At 50.6% G+C, this 17,500-nt stretch overlaps 1 protein-coding gene across 4 annotated transcripts in view; it reads right to left on the bottom strand.

Annotated features, from left to right (window-relative positions):
• Positions 1 to 17,500, bottom strand: part of LOC110507225 (1-phosphatidylinositol 4,5-bisphosphate phosphodiesterase eta-1-like) — a 147,662-nt gene that overhangs the window by 36,375 nt on the left and 93,787 nt on the right. For all 4 annotated transcript variants that reach the window (XM_036964769.1, XM_036964771.1, XM_036964772.1 and 1 more), the window contains 2 exons: positions 14,431 to 14,602; positions 4,777 to 4,887 (listed from right to left, as the gene is read on the bottom strand). In XM_036964769.1, the coding sequence (XP_036820664.1) occupies positions 4,777 to 4,887; positions 14,431 to 14,602 (283 nt within the window). The remainder of the gene's footprint in view (positions 1 to 4,776; positions 4,888 to 14,430; positions 14,603 to 17,500) is intronic.

Below are 17,500 nucleotides of genomic sequence, written 5' to 3'. Positions count from 1 at the left end.
AACAGCCCCCTGAATTACTGAACTGCACCAGCCCCCTGAATTACTGAACTGCACCAGCCCTCTGAATTACTGAACTGCACCAGCCCCCTGAATTACTGAACTGCACCAGCCCCCTGAATTACTGAACTGCACAAGTCCCCTGAATTACTGAACTGCACCAGCCCCCTGAATTACTGAACTGCACCAGCCCCCTGAATTACTGAACTGCACCAGCCCCCTGAATTACTGAACTGCACCAGCCCCCTGAATTACTGAACTGCACCAGCCCCCTGAATTATTGAACTGCACCAGTCCCCTGAATTACTGAACTGCACCAGCCCCCTGAATTACTGAACTGCACCAGCCCCCTGAATTACTGAACTGCACCAGTCCCCTGAATTACTGAACTGCACCAGCCCCCTGAATTACTGAACTGCACCAGCCCCCTGAATTATTGAACTGCACCAGCCCCCTGAATTACTGAACTGCACCAGTCCCCTGAATTACTGAACTGCACCAGCCCCCTGAATTACTGAACTGCACCAGTCCCCTGAATTACTGAACTGCACCAGCCCCCTGAATTACTGAACTGCACCAGCCCCCTGAATTATTGAACTGCACCAGCCCCCTGAATTACTGAACTGCACCAGCCCCCTGAATTACTGAACTGCACCAGCCCCCTGAATTACTGAACTGCAACAGCCCCCTGAATTACTGAACTGCACCAGCCCCCTGAATTACTGAACTGCACCAGCCCCCTGAATTACTGAACTGCAACAGCCCCCTGAATTACTGAACTGCACCAGCCCCCTGAATTACTGAACTGCACCAGCCCTCTGAATTACTGAACTGCACCAGCCCCCTGAATTACTGAACTGCACCAGCCCCCTGAATTACTGAACTGCACAAGTCCCCTGAATTACTGAACTGCACCAGCCCCCTGAATTACTGAACTGCACCAGCCCCCTGAATTACTGAACTGCACCAGCCCCCTGAATTACTGAACTGCACCAGCCCCCTGAATTACTGAACTGCACCAGCCCCCTGAATTATTGAACTGCACCAGTCCCCTGAATTACTGAACTGCACCAGCCCCCTGAATTACTGAACTGCACCAGCCCCCTGAATTACTGAACTGCACCAGTCCCCTGAATTACTGAACTGCACCAGCCCCCTGAATTACTGAACTGCACCAGCCCCCTGAATTATTGAACTGCACCAGCCCCCTGAATTACTGAACTGCACCAGTCCCCTGAATTACTGAACTGCACCAGCCCCCTGAATTACTGAACTGCACCAGTCCCCTGAATTACTGAACTGCACCAGCCCCCTGAATTACTGAACTGCACCAGCCCCCTGAATTACTGAACTGCACCAGCCCCCTGAATTACTGAACTGTGAAAAGGATTATAGCTGCATGTGAGATTTTTTTTAATTTATTTTATTGAACCTTTATTTAACTAGGCAAGTCAGTAAAGAACAAATTATTATTTTCAATGACAGCCTAGGAACAGTGGGTTAACTGCCTTGTTCAGGGGCAGAATGACATATTTTCACCTTGTCAGCTCGGGGATTCAATCTTGCAACCTTTCACTTACTAGTCCAACTCTCTAACCACTAGGCTACCTGCCTCTAACCACTAGGCTACCTGCCTCTAACCACTAGGCTACCTGCCTCTAACCACTAGGCTACCTGCCTCTAACCACTAGGCTACCTGCCTCTAACCACTAGGCTATCTGCCTCTAACCACTAGGCTACCTGCCTCTAACCACTAGGCTACCTGCCTCTAACCACTAGGCTATCTGCCTCTAAACACTAGGCTATCTGCCTCTACTGCCTCTAACCACTAGGCTACCTGCCTCTAACCACTAGGCTATCTGCCTCTAACCACTAGGCTATCTACCTCTAACCATAGGCTATCTACCTCTAACCACTAGGCTATCTGCCTCTAACCACTAGGCTACCTGCCTCTAACCACTAGGCCACCTGCCTCTAACCACTTGGCTATCTGTCTTCTCTAACCACTAGGCTACCTGCCTCCTCTAACCACTAGGCTATCTGCCTCCTCTAACCGCTAGGCTATCTGCCTCCTCTAACCGCTAGGCTATCTGCCTCCTCTAACCACTAGGCTATCTGCCTCCTCTAACCACTAGGCTATCTGCCTCCTCTAACCACTAGGCTATCTGCCTCCTCTAACCGCTAGGCTATCTGCCTCCTCTAACCACTAGGCTATCTGCCTCCTCTAACCACTAGGCTATCTGCCTCCTCTAACCGCTAGGCTATCTGCCTCCTCTAACCCCTAGGCTATCTGCCTCCTCTAACCGCTAGGCTATCTGCCTCCTCTAACCGCTAGGCTATCTGCCTCCTCTAACCGCTAGGCTATCTGCCTCCTCTAACCGCTAGGCTATCTGCCTCCTCTAACCGCTAGGCTATCTGCCTCCTCTAACCACTAGGCTATCTGCCTCCTCTAACCCCTAGGCTATCTGCCTCCTCTAACCCCTAGGCTATCTGCCTCCTCTAACCACTAGGCTATCTGCCTCCTCTAACCCCTAGGCTATCTGCCTCCTCTAACCGCTAGGCTATCTGCCTCCTCTAACCGCTAGGCTATCTGCCTCTAACCACTAGGCTATCTGCCTCCTCTAACCGCTAGGCTATCTGCCTCCTCTAACCCCTAGGCTATCTGCCTCCTCTAACCACTAGGCTATCTGCCTCCTCTAACCCCTAGGCTATCTGCCTCCTCTAACCCCTAGGCTATCTGCCTCCTCTAACCACTAGGCTATCTGCCTCCTCTAACCCCTAGGCTATCTGCCTCCTCTAACCGCTAGGCTATCTGCCTCCTCTAACCGCTAGGCTATCTGCCTCTAACCACTAGGCTATCTTCCTCCTCTAACCGCTAGGCTATCTGCCTCCTCTAACCCCTAGGCTATCTGCCTCCTCTAACCGCTAGGCTATCTGCCTCCTCTAACCGCTAGGCTATCTGCCTCCTCTAACCGCTAGGCTATCTGCCTCCTCTAACCCATAGGCTATCTGCCTCCTCTAACCGCTAGGCTATCTGCCTCCTCTAACCGCTAGGCTATCTGCCTCTAACCACTAGGCTATCTGCCTCCTCTAACCACTAGGCTATCTGCCTCCTCTAACCCCTAGGCTATCTGCCTCCTCTAACCCCTAGGCTATCTGCCTCCTCTAACCGCTAGGCTATCTGCCTCCTCTAACCGCTAGGCTATCTGCCTCCTCTAACCCCTAGGCTATCTGCCTCCTCTAACCGCTAGGCTATCTGCCTCCTCTAACCGCTAGGCTATCTGCCTCCTCTAACCACTAGGCTATCTGCCTCCTCTAACCGCTAGGCTATCTGCCTCCTCTAACCCCTAGGCTATCTGCCTCCTCTAACCGCTAGGCTATCTGCCTCCTCTAACCGCTAGGCTATCTGCCTCCTCTAACCACTAGGCTATCTGCCTCCTCTAACCCCTAGGCTATCTGCCTCCTCTAACCCCTAGGCTATCTGCCTCCTCTAACCCCTAGGCTATCTGCCTCCTCTAACCACTAGGCTATCTGCCTCCTCTAACCGCTAGGCTATCTGCCTCTAACCGCTAGGCTATCTGCCTCCTCTAACCACTGGTCTGCCTGCCTCCTCTAACCACTAGGCTATCTGCCTCCTCTAACCGCTAGGCTATCTGCCTCCTCTAACCACTAGGCTATCTGCCTCCTCTAACCGCTAGGCTATCTGCCTCTAACCGCTAGGCTATCTGCCTCCTCTAACCACTAGGCTATCTGCCTCCTCTAACCGCTAGGCTATCTGCCTCCTCTAACCGCTAGGCTATCTGCCTCTAACCGCTAGGCTATCTGCCTCCTCTAACCACTGGTCTGCCTGCCTCCTCTAACCACTAGGCTATCTGCCTCCTCTAACCGCTAGGCTATCTGCCTCCTCTAACCACTAGGCTATCTGCCTCCTCTAACCGCTAGGCTATCTGCCTCTAACCACTATGCTGCCTGCCTCCTCTAACCGCTAGGCTATCTGCCTCCTCTAACCACTAGGCTATCTGCCTCCTCTAACCACTAGGCTGCCTGCCTCCTCTAACCGCTAGGCTGCCTGCCTCCTCTAACCCCTAGGCTATCTGCCTCCTCTAACCACTAGGCTACCTGCCTCCTCTAACCCCTAGGCTATCTGCCTCCTCTAACCACTAGGCTGCCTGCCTCCTCTAACCACTAGGCTATCTGCCTCCACTAACCGCTAGGCTATCTGCCTCCTCTAACCGCTAGGCTATCTGCCTCCTCTAACCCCTAGGCTATCTGCCTCCTCTAACCACTAGGCTATTTGCCTCCTCTAACCCCTAGGCTATTTGCCTCCTCTAACCCCTAGGCTATCTGCCTCCTCTAACCCCTAGGCTATCTGCCTCCTCTAACCACTAGGCTATCTGCCTCCTCTAACCGCTAGCCTATCTGCCTCCTCTAACCGCTAGGCTATCTGCCTCCTCTAACCGCTAGGCTATCTGCCTCCTCTAACCGCTAGGCTATCTGCCTCCTCTAACCACTAGGCTATCTGCCTCCTCTAACCACTAGGCTATCTGCCTCCTCTAACCACTAGGCTATCTGCCTCCTCTAACCCCTAGGCTATCTGCCTCCTCTAACCGCTAGGCTATCTGCCTCCTCTAACCACTAGGCTATCTGCCTCCTCTAACCACTAGGCTATCTGCCTCCTCTAACCACTAGGCTATCTGCCTCCTCTAACCACCAGGCTATCTGCCTCCTCTAACCACTAGGCTATCTGCCGCACCGTGGCTTTGACTTGTTGTAACTTACATTGCTGTTCTTTAGTTTAAAGTTGTCGTCAATCTCATCAGCACTGTCGTCATCATCTGACACCTCCCCCTCCTCAACATCCACAGACAGGTAGGGAGGGAGACGCTTCCCCTGGAGAGTGAGAGCGAGAGAGCGAGAGCGAGAGAGAAAGAGAGGGAGAGAGAGAGAGAGAGAGAGAGAGAGAGAGAGAAAACAGAAAATTCAACTCAACACATTTGGCCTTTTCCTTATTTGAATACCTGGACACCATTATAAACATCCCAACAGTAAACTCCACCCCCAACCTCTCACAGAGACATTCCAACAGAGACATTAATGGCCTTAACCTGGCGCACACAGAAAACACATGAATCACAGTTTCTTTCATAAAACAGAAAGGACACCCCTGCCCGATTCCCGGTTCAACCTTTACCAACCAGCTGTTACTGTCCAGGGCTCCATGTAGAACCCTCCTCTGGTGGTCCCCTGACCTCTTTGGTACTGAGAGTTTGTAGAGCCCCCTCTATCTAAACCCACCATACTCTTCTCCCCAAATACACCCTGCCACTGATGTGCCTTCACTCCTGTTAGGCTCCTAATGTTCCTAACCTTAATGCAAAGGTTGAAGAGAGCCTTACTTCCCACCGCCTCAAACTCCCCCAGGCTAAGAGTGTTAAAATCAAACAAGTCCTCCAGACCCCCTTTGCCAGTCTCCAGTCTCTGCTGTCACCTGCAGTGGCGGAAACATTGGTGCCCCACACTCCCCTTACCGGCTCAGACAGTGCCTCCTGGACCTCCAGGAATCACTCCAGCAGCCTAAGAGACATTATTCCTGTTTGTTTTGCCAGGAATTCCGAGGTTTTCCACCCCTCCTCTCCCAGCAGTCTCAGGTCACCCAGCCTTAGTAAACCCGCTGCCATCATTTGCCTCTGCAGGGTGGCCGACTGAACCAATCTCAAAGGGATGGCTGGGTTGTGGAAGATAGGCTCCTCCCACACCCAAAGCCCAGGCTCCACACTCCCTTCTCGTGAGGGCCTTAGCAGCTGCCAGGCCTTCAGCACTGCAGAGTAAAAATAAGAGAGACCTGCTGTACTCAGCCTCTCCAGCTTCATGAGGAACAGCTGCCAGGCCCTCAGCACTGCAGAGTAAAAATCAGAGAGACCTGTTGTACTCAGCCTCTCCAGCCTCATGAGGAACAGCTGTCGGTCCAACTCTAATCCGTCAGCTCTCCTCAGCAGTGTGCATGCTGGTTCCCTCCAGCAGACATCAGTATGTTACAGCAGTCTCTGCACTGCCTTTAGTTGGAAAGCCTGTCCTCCTATGTGGACGGACATGTACAACACCGCCTCCCTCAGCCAGTGATGAACCCAACCAGATAAATTCCAACAGCTTGCGATGCTGACTGGCGGGGGGGGGGGACCTAATTTTGCACGTCCAATTTTTCAGTTTTTGATTTGTTAAAAAAGTTTGAAATATCCAATAAATGTCGTTCCACTTCATGATTGTGTCCCACTTGTTGTTGATTCTTCACAAAAAAATACAGTTTTATATCTTTATGTTTGAAGCCTGAAATGTGGCAAAAGGTCGCAAAGTTCAAGGGGGCCGAATACTTTCGCAAGGCACTGTATATAACTGTATATGCCTTCTCTTGATCTAAAGAGACCAGTCCAAAGTTCACATTAGAATCTCACGACAAGTCCAACATGTCCCTAATTAAGAACAAGTTGCCCGTGTATGAGCATCCCGGTACACAATATGTTTGGTCCTTGTGTACTACAGAGTCCAGATGGGACTTCAGTCTGTTAGAGAGGACCTTGGCAAATATCTTGTAGTCCGCACAGAGCAATGCCACAGGCCTCCAGTTCTTACGTTCCCTTTTTTGGGCATGAGAGTCAGAGCCACCCGATGTCAGCTCATAGGAAACTCTCCTACCCCGACGCATTCACACAACACTCAAAAAGTCCCGTCCGATTAGTCCCCAGAATTTTTCATAAAACTCCACTGGGAGTCCATTGACCCCCGATGCACAGCCAGGGGAAATCTGGGTTATGGCCTCTGCCAGTTCATGGGACAACAGATTAATGTCCATTTTATCCCTCTGTGCCAGAGAGAGCTTAGGGAGTTCTGCAAACAAGACCTGAGCACACATAGGATCATACATTTCTGCCCTATACAACTCAGTATAAATCTCCACAGTCCGCTCCCGCATCTCCATCACCCGCCCATCAGACAGCCGTAGACAATGCATACCCTTGGCTTCACCACTCTGTCTTTCCACACCAAAGAAGAAGGAGCTGGGAGCGTCCATCTCGTGGAGCATGGAGAACCTAGCTCTTACAAGTGTTCCCTTTGTTTTAACCTAGAAAACACTGCCCAGGTCCCTACATAATTCAGCTAAATTAGTCTGGAGGCCTACAATGCCTTGCCCCACCATCTCTACCTCCATCTCACTAATACAACACTCTAGTTCCCCCAATACTCTCCTAGACTCTGAGAATGAAAGAGCTGTGTACTGTTGACAGAAAAGCCGAATTTGGACTTTCCCCACATCCCACCATTGACTAAGAGACTCATACTCCTCTCTTTGCTGCCTCCATCTTTCCCATCTTGTAAGAGCTTTACATGAAACTTCCAATAGGATGCCTGCCGAGGCCCTGGTGAAATAGACAGCCGAGGCATGGTTATGTGGTGATCCAACCGGGAGAATGGTCGTGTCCAACAGCCTATTTCTCTGATTCCTGGACATGTAAAACTGAGTCCGTGCTGCACTCACCCTAGCCCCAAAGACCTTCACCGTGCTCCACTCACCCTAGTCCCAAAGACCTTCACCGTGCTCCACTCACCCTAGTCCCAAAGACCTTCACCGTGCTCCACTCACCCTAGCCCCAAAGACCTTCACCGTGCTCCACTCACCCTAGTCCCAAAGACCTTCACCGTGCTCCACTCACCCTAGTCCCAAAGACCTTCACCGTGCTCCACTCACCCTAGTCCCAAAGACCTTCACCGTGCTCCACTCACCCTAGTCCCAAACACCTTCACCGTGCTCCACTCACCCTAGTCCCAAAGACCTTCACCCATGTTTACTGTCTTGTTTTGGGATGTCTAGTTCTCCAAATATCCAGTAGGCCGAACACCACTGAGCCTCCCCATTTCTGTCTTTCGTAAAATCAGTTCCAGTCCCTGCCGACCACCAGCGTCTCCTCAGGCGCTACCCGTGAGGGTTCCTGTCTAAGACACCCAAACATAACCCCCCCCCCTCTCTCTCTCTCTCTGTGTTAGGCGTATACACATTTATAAAGACAAAACTCGTGTTAATTTCTGCTTTTACAACAAGAAGCCTAACCTTACACACCTCCTTTGAGGAGAACATTTTTACAGACAGACCCGGTACAAAAAGGACTGCCAACACTGCACCAAAAATTTGTCCCATGGCTCAACACACTTGCCCCTTTCCACCAGAGCCCCCAATCAACTTCATTCACCACATCACTATGCGTCTCCTGCAGAAACAACACCTGTACTTTGTTTTACATATTCACCCAACACACTCCTCTTTCCCGCTTTTTCTGGCACCAGTTGTCCTGAACGAGCCTACCAGAAGAGTCTCCCTAAGAAGTGGGAGAAAAGCCAGCAAAGAAAGAGACCAATAGCAAAGCTCAAAAAGCCCCAGTGCCAGAAAAAAAAAGAATCATCTAAACAGTGTCTGAAGGAAGACCTTAACGCACTGTTGTGACCCACTTCCTCGACCTAAACCATTTCCTGGATGAGAGGACACCATGCAACTCATTTTTCATAGCACGTTGTACTGATCTTACAAACTTTCTCGGATCAGAAAAAAAAGCCTCAAGATGTACTTTGTTCCCCTTGGTCTCATTCAGGAACCTTGTCAGTTCCCTCACCGTTTGACCCTTCTGCTTGATAAAGTCTGAAAAAAAGGCCTCCTCATCATCCGCTTCCTCAGACTCACTTTCCTCCTCCTCGTCGTCTCCATCTCCCATCCTGACCACCTGCCCTTTCTCTCTAGTCGGGGTCTCCCTCTCAGGACCAGGCAAAGGTTCCTTGGTGCCTTTGACCACACCAGTCTCTCCCCTCCCACCTCCTTTCATCTCCTCCTTTTTCCTCTTCGGAATGACACCTTCCTCCACCCACCTAGTCGATTACCCTTCCCCAATATACTCTCCTCATCCACTAGCATAACCTGACTAGGCCCAGCCTCATCTACACCACCTTCTCTAGCCTGACTAGGGTCAGCCTCAACTACACCATCAACACTGGCATGACTAGGCCCAGCCTCTGCTGTCTGCGTCTCAATGTCCCCTGCACCTTGACCTCGATTTCCCCCACTGGCGCTTGTACCCTCACCTTGTCTACGGCCTTTATGTGGGCACGCAAAGCTCGTATGCCCCAAATCCCCACACTCAAAACACCATAGACTATCTGTGCTGGAAAACCTTGTGTAGAGCCCCTCCCTATGCCTCACTTTAAATCCACATTTAACTGTTGCTCGTTGTTATTCAGAAGCATGAACACTTGCCTCTGGAACGAAACAACACGCTTATCGACCTCTGCCTGAAAACCTGCCGACAGGACACGAAACCCACTAGCAAACCAACCAAAACGACTCAGCTTTTTCCTGATTTGATCATCCGTAATAAATGGAGGCAAATTTGTAACTACCACCCTTGTCGAAGGGGTTGAAAGAGGTGAAATTGGCACCAACACACCCCTACCAACCAAATTTGCTCTTTTCATGAACACAACCACAGCTTGGTTCATTCTGGAAGCGGAATGTATAAATTCAGCTCCTACCTGTTCACCGACTGCAAGCAGAACCTCATCCACCTTAACTCCATTCTCAGGAACATACCTGAATCCATGTCGTAACGACAGTGTCTCCTCCGCGCTAGGCTGAGAAGCCATCGCGCACAGCACACCTTCCAAACCCCAGGAAACTAAAACTATGTCCTCTTCCACCCATACTCTGAAAAACCCTGTGGATACCGCTAAAACAAATAGAGCATTAACCCTCCAGCATATAAGAGAGGGAGTGAAGGGGAGAGAGAGACTGAGAGAGAGTTATAGAGGGAGAGAGAGAGGGAGAGAGAAAGAGAGAGTGAGAGAAGGGGAGAGAGAGACTGAAAGAGAGTTATAGAGAGAGAGAGCTAGAGTTAGAGAGAAAGACTGAGAGTTATAGAGAGAGAGAAAGGGAGAGAGAAAGTGAGAGAAAGGGGAGATAGAGAGGGAGAGCGAGAGGGAGAGGGAGAGAGAGCGGGAGAGAGATAGAGAGAGAAAGAGAGATAGATAGAGAACAATACGTTCCTTTGAGTCCAGCAGAGAGGCATCCCTCTCAGTGTCAATAATGTCCTCCTTCACACCACTACCACACTCACCCTTTCTCTCTCTCTCTCTCTCTCTCTCTCTGTCTCTCAGCCCTCTTCTCCCTCTCACGCTCTCTCTCTCTCTCTCAGCCCTCTTCTCCCTCTCACGCTCTCTCTCTCTCTCAATTCAATTCAATTCAATTCAAAGGCTTTATTGGCATGGGAAACATGTGTTAACATTGCCAAAGCAAGTGAGGTAGATAATATATAAAGTGAATATATAAAGTGAAATAAACAATAATTACAATTAACAGTACAATTAACAGTAAACATCACACATACAGAAGTTTCAAAACAATAAAGAGATAACAAATGTCATATTATATATATATATATACAGTCTCTCTCTCAGCCCTCATCTCCCTCTCTCTCTCTCTCTCTCTCTCTCAGCCCTCTTCTCCCTCTCACGCTCTCTCTCTCTCTCTCTCTCTCTTTCAGCCCTCTTCTCCCTCCCTCTCTCTCTCTCTCTCTCTCTCTCAGCCCTCTTCTCCCTCTTTCTCTCTCTCAGCCCTCTTCTCCCTCTCTCTCAGCCCTCTTCTCTCTCTCTCTCTCTCTCGCAGCCCTCTTCTCCCCCTCTCTCTCTCTCTCTCTCTCTCTCAGCCCTCTTCTCCCTCTCTCTCTCTCTCTCAGCCCTCTTCTCCCTCTCTCTCAGCCCTCTTCTCCCTCTCTCTCTCTCTCTCAGCTCTCTTCTCCCGCTCACGCTCTCTCTCTTTCAGCCCTCTTCTCCCTCTCACGCTCTCTCTCTCTCTCTCTCTCAGCCCTCTTCTCCCTCTCACGCGCTCTCTCTCTCTCAGCCCTCTTCTCCCTCTCTCTCTCTCTCTCTCTCAGCCCTCTTCTCTCTCTCTCTCTCTCTCTCTCTCTCTCTCTCTCTCTCTCTCTCTCAGCCCTCTTCTCTCACCCTCTCTCTCTGTCTCATCCTTCTTCTCCCTCTCACCCTTTCTCTCTCATCCCAGTGGGTGGTAAAGGGAGGACAACAGCTCTGTTGGGAGGAAAGGAGGGATGGATGGAGGGAGTGAGTCAGACAAGGTGAACCCTCCTGTGTAGAGAGACCTGGGTGGCTGTGGACAAGGTTTTTTAATGTTTAATCACATAGTGTACCAGGAGTGGGAAGGTGAACGGAAAGGCTCTGGAGCAACGAACCGCCCTTGCTGTCTATGTCTGGCGGGTTCCCCTCTTTCCACTGGGATTCTCTGCCTCTAACCCTATTACAGGGGCTGAGTCACTAGCTTACTGGTGCTCTTTCATGCCGTACCTAGGAGGGGTGTGTCACTTGAGTGGGTTGAGTCACTGACGTGATCATCCTGTCCGGGTTGGCGCCCCCCTCGGGTTGGCCCTGTCCGGGGGTATCATCGGATGGGGCCACAGTGTCTCCTGACCCCTCCTGTATCAGCCTCCAGTATTTTTGCTGCAATAGTTTATGTGTCGGGGGGCTAGGGACAGTCTGTTATATCTGGAGTACTTCTCCTGTCTTATCCGGTGTGAATTTAAGTATGCTCTCTCTAATTCTCTCTATTTTTCACTCTTTCTCTCTTTCTTTCTCTCTCCCGGAGGACTTGAGCCCTAGGACCATGCCTCAGGACTACCTGGCCTGATGACTCCTTGCTGTCCCCAGTCCACCTGGTCGTGCTGTTGCTCCACTTTCAACTGTTCTGCCAGACCTGTTCACCGGACGTGCTACCTGTCCCAGACCTGCTGTTTTCAACTCTCTAGAGACAGCAGGAGCGGTAGAGATACTCTGAATGATCGGCTATGAAAAGTCAACTGACATTTACTCCTGAGGTGCTGACTTGCTGCACCATCGACAACCACTGTGATTATTATTATTTGACCCTGCTGGTCATCTATGAACATTTGAACATCTTGGCCATCTTCTGTTATAATCTCCACCCGGCACAGCCAGAAGAGGACTGGCCACCCCACATAGCCTGGTTCCTCTCTAGGTTTCTTCCTAGGTTCTGGCCTTTCTAGGGAGTTTTTCCTAGCCACAGTGCTTCTACACCTGCATTGCTTGCTGTTTGGGGTTTTAGGCTGGGTTTCTGTACAGCACTTTGAGATATCAGCTGATGTACGAAGGGCTTTATAAATACATTGATTGACTGATTGATTAATACTAGAGGAGTCCGATAACTGTGTGTGTGTGTGTGTGTGTGTGTGTGTGTGTGTGTGTGTGTGTGTGTGTGTGTGTGTGTGTGTGTGTGCGTGCGTGCGTGCGTGCGTGCGGTTCTATGGGATCCAATTTAGGAAGCACTTGCAGAAGCGCAACAGAGACCAGGTGCTTCGGAGAGGGGAGTGTGTACGTGTCAGTATCAATGTCCTCATTTGGAGGTCCTGCTGAGAACTACTTATATATACCCCAATACCCTTACTAAATAAGACATTTCTGGAACCACACAGACATGTGGGCAATACACCAATATAGTGAACTTTTGGTCAAAGGATCATGCAGAAAAATCTAATACATTACAGTATTTGCTCATATTACCCAATTCAGCCTCTCTCTCTCTCTCTCTCTCTCTCTCTCTCTCTCTCTCTCTCTCTGCCTCTCTCTCTCTCTCTCTCTCTCTCTCTCTCTCTCTCTCTCTCTCTCTCTGCCTCTCTCTCTCTCCCTCTCTCCCTCTGTCCCTCTCTGTCATTAGTTGATGTTCCACAGTGTGTGAGTGTATGTGTGGGTACTGAACATGTTTCCCACTGTGCCGGGATAGATGAATAACAGATGCATGGTGAGTCTCTCCAAGCTCTGGTTGGTTGGTTACTCTGTCCTAGGCTGTGCGTGTGTGTGTGTGTGTGTGTGTGTGTGTGTGTGTGTGTGTGTGTGTGTGTGTGTGTGTGTGTGTGTGTGTGTGTGTGTGTGTGTGTGTGTGTGTGTGTGTGTGTGTGGTGTGTGTGTGTGTGTGTGTGTGTGTGTGTGTGTGTGTGTGTGTGTGTGTGTGTGGTGTGTGTGGTGTGTGTGTGTGTGGTGTTCTCCCACCATGACTAATACAGTGGCGGCCTACTTTCCCTCCCTTTCTTCTTCTCGTTTATTTCATATGTTTTTTTTCTTCATTTACTCTCCTTCAAACGCAGTCTCTCCCCACTCCCTCTCTCCAACTCTCCCCACTCACACTCCCTCTCTCCCACTCCCTCTCTCCCACTCCCTCTCTCCCCACTCCCTCTCTCCCCACTCCCACTCCCTCTCTCCCTCTCCCCCTCTCTCCACTCCCTCTCTCCCTCTCCCCTTCTCTCCACTCCCTCTCTCCCTCTCTCCCCACTCCCACTCCCTCTCTCCCTCTCTCCAACTCTCCCCACTCACCCTCCCTCTCTCACCACTCCCTCTCCCTCTCTCCCCACTCCCCCTCCCTCTCTCTCCACTCCCTCTCCTTCTCTCCCCACTCCCCCTCCCTCTCTCTCCACTCCCTCTCTCCCCTCCCTCTCCCTCTCTCCCCCTCCCTCTCTCCCCCTACCTCTCCCTCTCTCCCCCTCCCTCTCTCTCCACTCCCCCTCCCTCTCTCCCACTCCCTCTCTCCCCCTCCCTCTCTCTCCACTCCCTCTCTCCCCACTCCCTCTCCCTCTCCCTCTCTCTCCACTCTCTCTCTCCCTCTCTCCCCCTCCCTCTCTCTCCCCCTCCCTCTCTCCCCCTCCCTCTCTCTCCACTCCCCCTCCCTCTCTCTCCACTCCCTCTCCCTCTCTCTCCACTCCCTTTCCCTCTCTCTCCGCTCCCTTTCCCTCTCTCTCCACTCCCTATCCCTCTCTCTCCACTCCCTCTCTCCCCACTCCCTCTCCCTCTCTCTCCACTCCCTCTCCCCCTCCCTCTCTCTCCACTCTCTCTCTCCCTCTCTCCCCCTCCCTCTCTCTCCACTCTCTCTCTCCCCCTCCCTCTCTCCCTCTCTCCCCCTCCCTCTCTCTCCACTCCCCCTCCCTCTCTCTCCACTCCCTCTCCCTCTCTCTCCACTCCCTTTCCCTCTCTCTCCACTCCCTTTCCCTCTCTCTCCACTCCCTCTCCCTCTCTCTCCACTCCCTCTCCCCCTCACTCCATCTCCCTCTCTACTCCCTCTCCCTCTCTCTCCACTCCCTCTCTCCCCTCCCTCTCCCTCTCTCCCCCTCCCTCTCTCCCCCTCCCTCTCTCCCACTCCCTCTCTCCCCCTCCCTCTCTCTCCACTCCCTCTCCATCTCTCTCCACTCCCTCTCTCCCTCTCCCTCTCTCTCCTCTGGTTTAGAAAGCATATAAAAAAAATATGTCTAAATCTTTGTCGGACAATTACTATAGCCGAAGGTCGGTCGGTCGGGGTCTCTCTCTCTCTCTCTCTCTCTCTCTCTCTACCTTGATGAGTATCTTCCCCTGTAGAGAGTGGGGGCTGGGTAGCTGTATAGAGTCTCTGCGGAGGGCCTCTCCCAGGTCCAGCTTGTCTCCCAGGATCTCTCTGAGGTGCTGGGCTATCTTCTTCTGTTGTTGGATGCTACAATGGTTCTCTATGGATAGGATCACTGGGTACCTGGGGGAAGGGAGAGACATGGAGTTACAATGACTAGAATGGATATCTCCGTGAGTAGCAGAGTTCTATGATACTGGATGTGGACGGATCTTGCAGCCATATTGCTCTTCACAATACACGTCAAGGACTGTAAATGTCCAGCCTCATCTACACCAACCCTGTATTACACTTTTATATACAACAAATTGACTCAGACTGATTTGTTGAAAAGAAATTAACATATTTAGCCACCCTAAACATAAATCCTTTCAAACCACACTCTCCCCACAATCTCCGACAGAATAGCCTTGACAGAAGCCCAAGAAACACAACAGAAATTAAACCAAATATTTTCAGTGTGTGTGTGTTTGTTCATTTAGAGGTGAAATTACTTGCGTTCAGACAGCAGCTCAGCTCAAATGTCAAACCTGTCAGACTGACAGCTCTCCCAGAGGGCTCTGAGCCCTTCACTGACCTCTCCTCACCTGTCTCCTTACTCGCACCCGCACGCACGCACACACACACACACACACACGCTCAAATACACACACAAACACACACGCTCAAATACACACAGACACCCAGAGACAGACATGCACACACAGGACTATCTCCTCTCTCTCTCCCAGGTGTATTGGTAAATGAGGTGTGTACTTTGCGTGTGATGTGTAACCGTGCAGACGCTCTTTTCTCCCATCACAGGCAAAGAGCCTCATTCGTCATAACAGGTGGCGTTGATGATAAAAATATGGAGACTAAAATAAATAAAACTGAGCGAAAGAGTGAGGAATCTGTCACTGTATCATTTCATCAAAGTGTCAAAATAACTCTGTTCCGTCCACTATCCATGCTCTCCCATTAGGAGTAAATACTCATTTAACAGCTAACGGCATAACAACGAGACATTCTCCTCTCCTCTTTCACCGGTTGTGTTGATGGAGCCTCCTGTCACTCTAAATCCTCTCCTCTCATCACCAACTCACCTGGCTGCCTCCTCTGTAACTGATTGTGTTGATGGAGCCTCCTGTCACTCTGAATCCTCTCCTCTCATGACCAACTCACCTGGCTGCCTCCTCTGTAACAGGTTGTGTTGATGGAGCCTCCTGTCACTCTGAATCCTCTCCTCTCATGACCAACTCACCTGGCTGCCTCCTCTGTAACTGGTTGTGTTGATGGAGCCTCCTGTCACTCTAAATCCTCTCCTCTCATGACCAACTCACCTGGCTGCCTCCTCTGTAACAGGTTGTGTTGATGGAGCCTCCTGTCACTCTGAATCCTCTCCTCTCATCACCAACTCACCTGGCTGCCTCCTCTGTAACTGGTTGTGTTGATGGAGCCTCCTGTCACTCTAAATCCTCTCCTCTCATGACCAACTCACCTGGCTGCCTCCTCTGTAACTGGTTGTGTTGATGGAGCCTCCTGTCACTCTGAATCCTCTCCTCTCATGACCAACTCACCTGGCTGCCTCCTCTGTAACTGGTTGTGTTGATGGAGCCTCCTGTCACTCTGAATCCTCTCCTCTCATGACCAACTCACCTGGCTGCCTCCTCTGTAACAGGTTGTGTTGATGGAGCCTCCTGTCACTCTGAATCCTCTCCTCTCATGACCAACTCACCTGGCTGCCTCCTCTGTAACTGGTTGTGTTGATGGAGCCTCCTGTCACTCTAAATCCTCTCCTCTCATCACCAACTCACCTGGCTGCCTCCTCTGTAACTGGTTGTGTTGATGGAGCCTCCTGTCACTCTGAATCCTCTCCTCTCATCACCAACTCACCTGGCTGCCTCCTCTGTAACTGGTTGTGTTGATGGAGCCTCCTGTCACTCTGAATCCTCTCCTCTCATCACCAACTCACCTGGCTGCCTCCTCTGTAACTGGTTGTGTTGATGGAGCCTCCTGTCACTCTGAATCCTCTCCTCTCATGACCAACTCACCTGGCTGCCTCCTCTTTCACAATCTTAGAAAAAAGGGTTCCTAAAGTGTTCTTCGGCTATCACCAAAGGATAACCATTTTTGGTTCCAGGTAAAACCCTATTGGGTTCCACGTAGAACCGTCTGTGGAACGGGTTCCACAACCCTAATAGGGTTCTACCTTGAAAAGGGTTCCTCAAAGAGTTCTCTTATGGGGACAGCCGAATAACCCTTTTAGGTTCTAGATAGCATCTTCTTCTCTCAGAGCTCCCATTGGCTAACCGGGCGATCTGCATTGTGTCCCACCCACCACCCGCCAACCCCTCTTTTACCCTACTGCTACTCTCTGTTCATCATATATGCATAGTCACTTTAACCACATCTACATGTACACACTACCTCAATCAGCCTGACTAACCGGTGTCTGTATGTAGCCTCACTACTTTTATAGCCTCTCTACTGTATATAGCCTGTCTTTTTACTGTTGTTTTATTTCTTTACTTACCTATTGTTCACCTAATACCTTTTATGCACTATTGGTTAGCGCCTGTAAGTAAGCATTTCACTGTTAAGGTCTACTACACCTGTTGTATTCGGCGCACGTGACAAATAAACTTTGATTTGATTTGAGTGTACAGGAGCTACTGAAAGGTCCTCAGTGACTCTTACTGTCATTTACTTTCATGAGCTAAACAGTTGGTTGAGTGTGTCTCTGCATGTACATATATACTGTATGTGTATGTGATAGAGAAACAATGGTTGCAAACTGGCAGCCCTTGTGACTTGAACATTATCTGTGGAGACAGTGCGAAGTGGAGTATGCATGGTTGTCACATTGTTTCAGTAACCAACAGAGATTAACAATAAGCATTCAGAGACAGAGAGATAGACAGACAGAGAGACAGAGACAGACAGAGAGACAGAGACAGACATAGAGACAGAAACAGACAATGAGAGAGACAGAGACAGAGAGACAGAGAGATACAGAGAGAGAGCTACAGAGAGAGCTAG

This window comes from Oncorhynchus mykiss, chromosome 27 (genome assembly GCF_013265735.2).
Source record: "Oncorhynchus mykiss isolate Arlee chromosome 27, USDA_OmykA_1.1, whole genome shotgun sequence".
Taxonomy (NCBI): domain Eukaryota; kingdom Metazoa; phylum Chordata; class Actinopteri; order Salmoniformes; family Salmonidae; genus Oncorhynchus; species Oncorhynchus mykiss.
The sequence above is the reverse complement of the archived record's forward strand: the minus strand, read 5'-3'. Positions and strand labels throughout refer to the sequence as shown.